We start from the raw sequence: 8,098 nt of genomic DNA on the forward strand, positions 1-8,098 counted from the left end.
TTTTTTGAACTGTTACCGTCTGGCAGAAGATATAGAACAATTAAGACTCGGACCACACGTTTTCTAAATAGTTTTTATCCTAGAGCTATAATTGCAATTAATAATGAGCTTAAAGACCACCAGTAGTGAATAATTAGTTGGACTGTGTTACTTGGCCTGAGGTGTACATGTTTGTATTTTTAGTGGGGGACTTCTAGTGGGTGGGGAGTGTTTGGGGAATGTTACGTGTGTGCATGTGTCTGGTCTCTGGGTGTCTGTGAATTTCGTTGTATGGTATACTGTGTATATACTTACAATGACAATAAATTATATTATTATTATTATTATTATTATTATTATTATTATTATTATTATTATTATTATTATTATTATTATTATTATTATTATTATTAATTGTATACTCTGAGTTCTCCTATCTTCAAAACCCTTTTCCCATCCCTTACACTTCCTTTTACCTTTTGTATTCCCTACCCTATTCCCAGTAGTTAAAAAATAAAAATTATTTTTTAAAAAAGTCCCTTTCCTATTTTATTGTATTTTACTTTCATCCACAAGAGAAAGTATGGAGTAGGTATACAGTACGTTTTTTTGTTTCTACTGGCATTAGAAAAACATTGGATCAGGCATTTCGCTTACATTTTGTTAAAGTTCATATTTAGTGGGTAGGAGCTACCCCCAGGAGATCACTAAGGTGGAAATTTGCATCTGTCTGGTATTCTCACTCAAGAGAATGACTTTTTCATTTCATGCCTTCTGTCATTGTAGTGTGTGTTCTGCAAAGTATCAACTACTAACAAAATCATATTCCAATGACAGATAGAAAGTCTAGTGTTCATAAACTAAAATTAACTGTCTTTTCTGTTTAATTATGTGTTTAGATTGTTTGGCCTTAAATTTATCCATGGTTAACAAAGTGAAAGTAATGTAGAAGGACAATACAAGACTTAGAGGGGTCCCTTACAGTGCAGTCAAGGAGGGGTCAGTATCACATCTACCATTGGTTCTTATTTTCTTTTCTTTTTTCTGAATTGAGAGAATACAGATAGCAGTTTACATAATGAGAGTAATATGGACAATGAGAGTGTACATTAAATCTCTTAATTTTTTCTCCCTAGAATGCTTTCTGGTTTGGTCTGGGAGGCTGTTCAATATTTCTTATCCCTGCCATCATTTGTGCTGTAAAATTAGCCAAATTCTACCGTAGGATGGATACAGAAGATGTGTACGATGAGTAAGTAAACAGAAAATGCTAATGCTGAAGAATATGAAAATGCAGGATTTAGAAAGTGTAAACTTTGAACAGTATGCTGTAGAATGCCGTTGCGTTTTAAGGGAAATTGGATGTCTCCAGTAGACTTGACTGGAACATTTTGCATAGCATTCATTGTAGCTACTGTACCACTAGTATATATGAAGTTCTATACATTTTTAAGAGAAAAATATTTTTAAAAACTATATGAAGCGACAATGGGAACTGTGGGAAGGCAAGTTTTACAAACAGAGTAGGAAAGTTTGGTAAAGATATGGATGAAAATGCCTAAATCTGTCTAGAAAGGTGTCTGGAAGTTTTGTACATTTATGGCTTCCTTCTCCACACCCTTATATTGGGATGTATAGTTTGATGGAGATTGTGAGAAATCCAAATGTGAAGAGCTGTGGTGCTGTTCTTTAGAGGGATGTTCTTGCTTTTAAGGGACATAGAGCTTTAGCCACAAGTGAAGTAGGTAGCTGTTTTGCAATGTATATTGCCCAAAATCCAATTGTGGCTAACATAGGCAGGTACGTGCAGACGTCCAAACTACAGCTTCTTGTTTAAGACTGGCTATTAGTGATTGAGGTTCTGAGTAGTAAGAGTTCAGGAAATTATAGTCGTCTCCTTTATGAAGACAGTTGGAGGCAGAAACACCCAATGGATAGTACTGTAGAATTGAACTTTTGTAGAGTTCAATGCATAGAATCACCTTTGGGGCATCTAGGATCTTAACATAAGCTGTGCTTGCTTCCATATTTTGCTTGCCACAGTTCTTTGCTTTTGTCTTCTGTGGTGACTTCCTGCTCTCCCTAACCAGTCTTTCCTGTTTTTCCACTTGCAGTGCCTCTGTCTCAGGGACTTGGCATTTTACTTTATGATAGCTGTTTTTACTTATTTTTCACTTATCTTCACTTTTTATTTTATTTGCCATGTTTCTGTAAGTTTGTCGTTTGCCTTTTCTGATTTCCTATTTATTTTATGCAGACCACTCTTACATTGTATGTTTGCTAGAAAAGCAGTGAAAAACAGCTAGGAAACACTGCAAAGCCAAATATTTCTGTTGAAATACAAGATAACTCCTGCATTTTTATGGAGATTCCCCACCTCTGTTTATTAATATTAATTGTAATAGCTCACATTTTTCTACACTTGTGGCATATACCTATATGTGGTCCACATACATATCACAAATAGATGTAGAGCATGTTGAAATAGACTGTTTTTGTTGAATGAATACAGAATGTTCAATAGAATTAATTTAGTATGAACATGACAATGTACAGTGCTGATTATTCTTACAGGCCACATCAAGAGTGTGTTTAATTATATTGTTTTAACTATTGAAGTATTTTCACTGACTGTATATTCTTGTTTTAATTAGTTATTGATTGTTGTTTTATTTGTTGCTATGAGTTGCCTTAGGCAGAGATTTTTCAAAAGACAACTGATCACATTTTAAATAAACATCTTATTGATTTTTAAAATTACCATCTTGTAACCACGGTGTGTAACAAGCTACATCTTATCATTAACACAATCCTTTCTTGGTATATTTATTTTATTACAGTTTGGAAAATGGTAATAATGGTTATCATAAAGAACATTTGTATGGTATACACAATCCGATTATGGCAAGGTAAACCAAGTTCGAAACTCCCTTCCTTGCAAGAATTAAGCATTCTAAATGTATTGTGCGTTAGGCACTGAACTTATTTTCTCTCTTTCTTTATTTTTCTTTTGCACACTTTGAAGTTGATTTTTTTTTTCTTTTTGCATGGCATCCCACTCTGGTTGGGATGCCATGCAAAAAGAAAAATACATGCCATATAAAGAATTAGACACTGTATGTCTAATGGTGGAATTACACAGGTTTCCATTTCTAAGCCTATCATTCTTCTACCCAAAACTTTTGTAGATAATTCATATATCTGGAAAACAGAGGTTCTCAGGGTATGTACTTGCTTTATAGCAACAACTTTCTAGAAATACATCCAGTCCTCCTTATGGAAACCTACTACTGGGCTGAACAAAAATTCTTTACAGTGAAATAAAGCTTCAATCACTGGAGGTTTTATTCACATTATTCCATGGATTGAGTTGATCCTGCTATGCCAAGGATAGATGACATAGGTGCTACAAAAGACAGTGGAAGATTTTTACTGAACATACACAGAAGGTATCAGTTTAACCTATGTGAACATGCCTTACACTGTGCCCATTCAGACCAGCACTGCTTCTCAGAAGATTTAGGATCTCAGACTGAGGTCTTTTTTGCCCTACACTCCCTGACTAAAACTGGGGACTTTGTAAATCCACCTTCAGACACTTAGCAATATTTGTGATGAGGGAAAGGTACCAGGCTTATTAGAAATGGGCATGAACTTGGAGCATCTTGGAACCACATTGCAGTGATGTAGAAGTTTCTGCGTTAGGGGGGATTCTCTAACAAACATTCCTATTTCAAAATTACATCAGCAACACAATTTTAGCAGATGTTGACAGAGAAATGGCAAATAATATTAGCTAATTGTGCACAGTAATCTATCACAAATCTCTTACTTCAAAAATATACATTAAAATATTTCTAATTGAAAAGCAGGACCCTTATCTTCCCCCTCTCTCCAAATGCAAAGATTTGGTACCTAAGACAGAGTCTGGAAAACTATCTGAATTGCTTTCTGTGTTCCTTATTATGGCAGCCTTGTAGTCTTCATCATCTTGCTCCTTTTTACCCTTGGTCCTCCTCCTCCTCTATTCACTGCTGCTTTTAGTTGATTAGTTGATTTACGGGATTGGCATTTTTGCTAACAGAGAGACGCATGGTCAAGATTTTTTTAATAGCTTTTCTAACTGCATATATATGTTATAGTTACGGGGAAATATAATTAGATGTTAATCATCAGTGCTTTCCATGCCTAATCTGGGAATCATAATAAAACTCCTTAAAACTGTCTTCAAGTATTTAAAAGCAAATAAATGCATTTTCACATAAATATTTGCTTTCACTTCAGTAGCTATTGTATACTGTTGCATTTTTGCTATCTCTAATATGCCTCCTGCCCCCACTTCCACAGCGTAATCTCTGTATGTTCTTTCATAGCTCTGTGGAACAGTGGTAGTGCATACTGGTAACATTAAGGTAAGTTGTGTGGTTGCTGTATCTGTTATGACAAATGTTGGGCTTTTGAAATGGTGGGCAACCTGCCTTACTGAATCTCTAAATATAGCCTCCCATGAAGGCACCAATTCTTGCAGTCTCCATTCTGCCTAATCACACTCCTGACTGCACCTTCTTTTCTGTGCTTTTAATGTATTTGGCATTGGGTGTGTGTGTGTTGTCATTGTCTGAACATTGTTTTACTGCACCTGTTTTGTAATACATGTTTAAGAATACACTTTGAATTTTGTCTTGTGACTTCATTTTCAGTTTTTGGAAATAATCTTCAGATTTTAACAAGGGAAAACACCATCACTGTTGAATTCTGAATCCTGAACCATCTAGTCTGGGACTTATACAGTAAATTATTTTGAAGTACCATCAATGCAACTGTTGGTTTCCAGTACCAGTTTTCCACTGGAACTTCCACATTACGTAGACAGGGTAGTTTGGATTTTGTGCTCATTTTTTTATTTGTTTCAGACTAGCCACCAGTTTGGAACTACTGAATTCCTCTTACAATGTCCAAGGATGTTAATAAATTATATATGTGTGTGTGATTGTGTTTACATGAAGATTGCATTATGTGTACAGACACTTTTGTATATGTATTTTTACAGCTGTCTTACAGCAGATTTTTAAAAAATACTGTTTGTTATACTTCACAAGCAACCAGTTCAGCATGATCAGTGTTTCTTTGGTGCTGACTGATAATTGCAAAATACTGTAAAAATCTGAAAATCTGCAGTCTTTTTTGTGTTCAGAAAAGTTACTGTAAATAGTCATGTTTTTTCCTTGTTCTGAATTATTGGATGAAATCCAGTAATAAGTTGCACTTGAGTCACTGAGGATTTAATTCAATGGACCTATTTTAGTTGTGACTTACTTCTGCATTTCAGCCATTTTTTAAATTACCATGTCACTGAAACCAAAAATATATTTTTCTTAAATCATTTAGCTGTAAAATTTTGAATAGTGGGAAGATAATATTAAATCCTTTTGTTAGTAACATGAATGAATATAGTAAAGCAAGAGATGTGAAAAGGAGTTATTCTGATCTTCAGCAAATTATGCACACTGCACATGTACAGCATGAAAGACAGCATGTTCATTAGCCTGCCTTGATGTGGCATTAAGTGTCAGAAACATCTGTTTGTCAACAAACATCCGTTCCTAGATATGTATGCCTAATACATTTAAACTTTATTCACATATGCATTATGTGTATGTGTTTGAGAGAGAGTTCATTGGATATATGTACATAGGAATTCATACCTTTTTACCTCATTTAAATCTTACCACATTTGGTGGAGATGGCACATATTCCTTTGCTCACTTTGCAGTTGGTTTATCTAGTTTGCCAAAGGTGTGACTAGACCCAAAATTAATATAACCACAGTCTCTTTAGGTGTACCTTGTAAAGTGTGGTTTGAGAAAAGAATTGCCTTTATTGCATGGGATATGAAATTGAGTCTGCAGGAAAATCTGCAAGCTGTTGCATTCCGCAGTCTTTGAATTTAGGAGTAGAAGTTGTGACCAAGGGAAATTTGCACACCTACTTTCCAAAGGGTTATCAGTGGTTAAATTATTAACACTTTGATTGGTAGGCATGTCTTTTGAGCCAATAATGTTGGGAGTGATTTTCTGTCTTTAAGGCAACAGTCAGAAGTGAGAGATTATGTGGTTCTTTAGTGAAAATTCTAGTAAGAGCTAAAGAGCTTTGCAAATCAATTACCCTGTTTACTCACATCTGAAAAATTAAGTCTTCTATGTTTCATTCAGTGTAAGTGCTTTCCCCCCCTGGTGTTGGAAAATGCCACATGTGAAACAGCTATTGTTTATTTCTACTATCCAATGTCTATTCATTCTGTCATGTTTATTTATTTATTTATTTATTTATTTATTTATTTATTTATTTATTTATTTATTTATTTATTTATTTATTTATTTATTTATTTATTTAATTTCATTTATACCCCGCCTATCTAGTCGAACGATCACTCTAGGCGGCTTCCAACATACATAACAACATATAAAATATATCAAAGTATTTATACATCAATATACAGGTTATTCAAGATGAAAAGACGAGAAAAAAAGAAGAAAAAGAAAAGGAAATCAGGTATTAACTGGAGGGAAGCCCTTCATAAACATCCAAGTTTTCAATTTATTTTTAAAAATGCCCAGCGAAGGGGCCACACGAATCTCTGGAGGAAGATTATTCCAGAGGCGAGGAGCTACTGCCGAGAAGGACCGGTTTCTTGTTTTTTCCTTCCGGGCCTCCCTCGGCATCCCTGGGGGTCCTCACCCTCACCTCCTGACCCGATCGGGTGATATGGGTAGATTTTGGTGGGAGTAGGCGTTCCACCAGGTATCGAGGCCCTAAACCACTTAGGGCTTTATATGTGAGCATTAAAACTTTGAAGTCAATGTGGAACCAAATGGGCAGCCAATGCAAAGTGACCAGAGTAGGAGAGATATGATGATATTTTCTCACTCCACTAAGGAGTCTGGCCACCACATTCTACACGGAGTTTCTGCATCAACCTCAAAGGTAACCCCATGTAGAGTGCATTACAGTGATTTACTTTATTATCACTGTAATGATAATACAGTGGATTTATCTGCTGCTTCTTTTTTCTTTTTCTTTCTTTTTTCTTTGTTTGGGTATGGAATGGAGGGCCTGCCTTTCAAGTGAGGGGCCTTTGAACATCTCTGTGATTACGGGTAGAGGGAGATATGGCATTGGCACAGCCGCTACTCGTGTTAGAACGATGAACAAATGTTTGAAGGCTGTTCACCATTCTGGGACTGTGATCAACCATCAGTATCGAGGTAGTCAGGCCAGCCAACCCTCCACTCTAAAACTGGTGCTGTTGAATGCCAGGTCTGCATCCAATAAATTCCAGGTTATTTACGATCTTATTCTGGAGGAGGATGCAGACCTGGCATGCATAACCAAAACGTGGATAGGTGGACAGGCGCTCCTCCCTTAATACTCGCCTGTCCACCCAGCTATGCTGTCCAGCACCAGGGTACACTGGAGGAGCAGGGGGGAGTAGCCATTGTATATAAAAACATCTTGGAGGTTACTAGGCACTCCTTGGTGGTAAAGCTGGGTTTAGAGGCCCTCCACATGTCAATAGGGGCCAGGGATGGTATTGGGATCTTGCTGGGTTACCGCGCTTCCCGCAACCCAGCCATTTACCTACTGGAGCTGACGGACTTTGTCTCCACAGCACTGTTGAGGTCCCCAAAGCTATTGGTTTTGGGTGACTTCAACATTCACATGGAGGCAGAGACCTCTGGGCCAGCTCTTGAATTCTTGGAAACCATGGCTTCCTTGAACATGTCTCAACATGTCAATGGCGCCACCCACGTGGGTGGTCATATGTTAGACCTGTTTTTTTCCACCAATTGGATTGATTGACCTTGTGTCAGTCACCTTGTCATGGTCAGATCACCACCTAATAAAATGTAACCTCTCCCCCCTCACAGGAAGCAGGGACCTACTTCTGTGGTTCGCCGTCGAAGGCTACTGGATCCTGTAGGATTCCAGGATGCCATGAGAGGTGTTTCGGTTGACCTGGCCAGTGCTCCTGTCGAGGCTCTGGTTGACGGCTGGTTTACCAACGCCACCAGGGCTGTAGACATGATTGCTCCTAAACGCCCTCTCCAATACAGAGCTC

At 37.2% G+C, this 8,098-nt stretch overlaps 1 protein-coding gene across 5 annotated transcripts in view; it reads left to right on the plus strand.

The window, feature by feature from the left end:
* PROM1 (prominin 1) overlaps positions 1 to 5,453 on the plus strand; it is a 206,444-nt gene extending 200,991 nt beyond the window's left edge. For 4 of the 5 annotated variants that reach the window (XM_078394067.1, XM_078394066.1, XM_078394069.1 and 1 more), the window contains 4 exons: positions 1,116 to 1,231; positions 2,820 to 2,888; positions 4,353 to 4,391; positions 4,680 to 5,453. In XM_078394067.1, coding sequence (XP_078250193.1) covers positions 1,116 to 1,231; positions 2,820 to 2,888; positions 4,353 to 4,371 — 204 coding nt within the window. In that variant the 3' untranslated portion in view covers positions 4,372 to 4,391; positions 4,680 to 5,453. Of the gene's footprint in view, positions 1 to 1,115; positions 1,232 to 2,093; positions 2,889 to 4,352; positions 4,392 to 4,679 lie in introns of all 5 variants that reach the window. The other variant, XR_013545551.1, reaches the window with a different exon arrangement.
* Positions 5,454 to 8,098: the final 2,645 nt, after the last annotated feature.

The sequence above is a fragment of the Pogona vitticeps genome, chromosome 5 (genome assembly GCF_051106095.1).
Source record: "Pogona vitticeps strain Pit_001003342236 chromosome 5, PviZW2.1, whole genome shotgun sequence".
Classification (NCBI taxonomy): domain Eukaryota; kingdom Metazoa; phylum Chordata; class Lepidosauria; order Squamata; family Agamidae; genus Pogona; species Pogona vitticeps.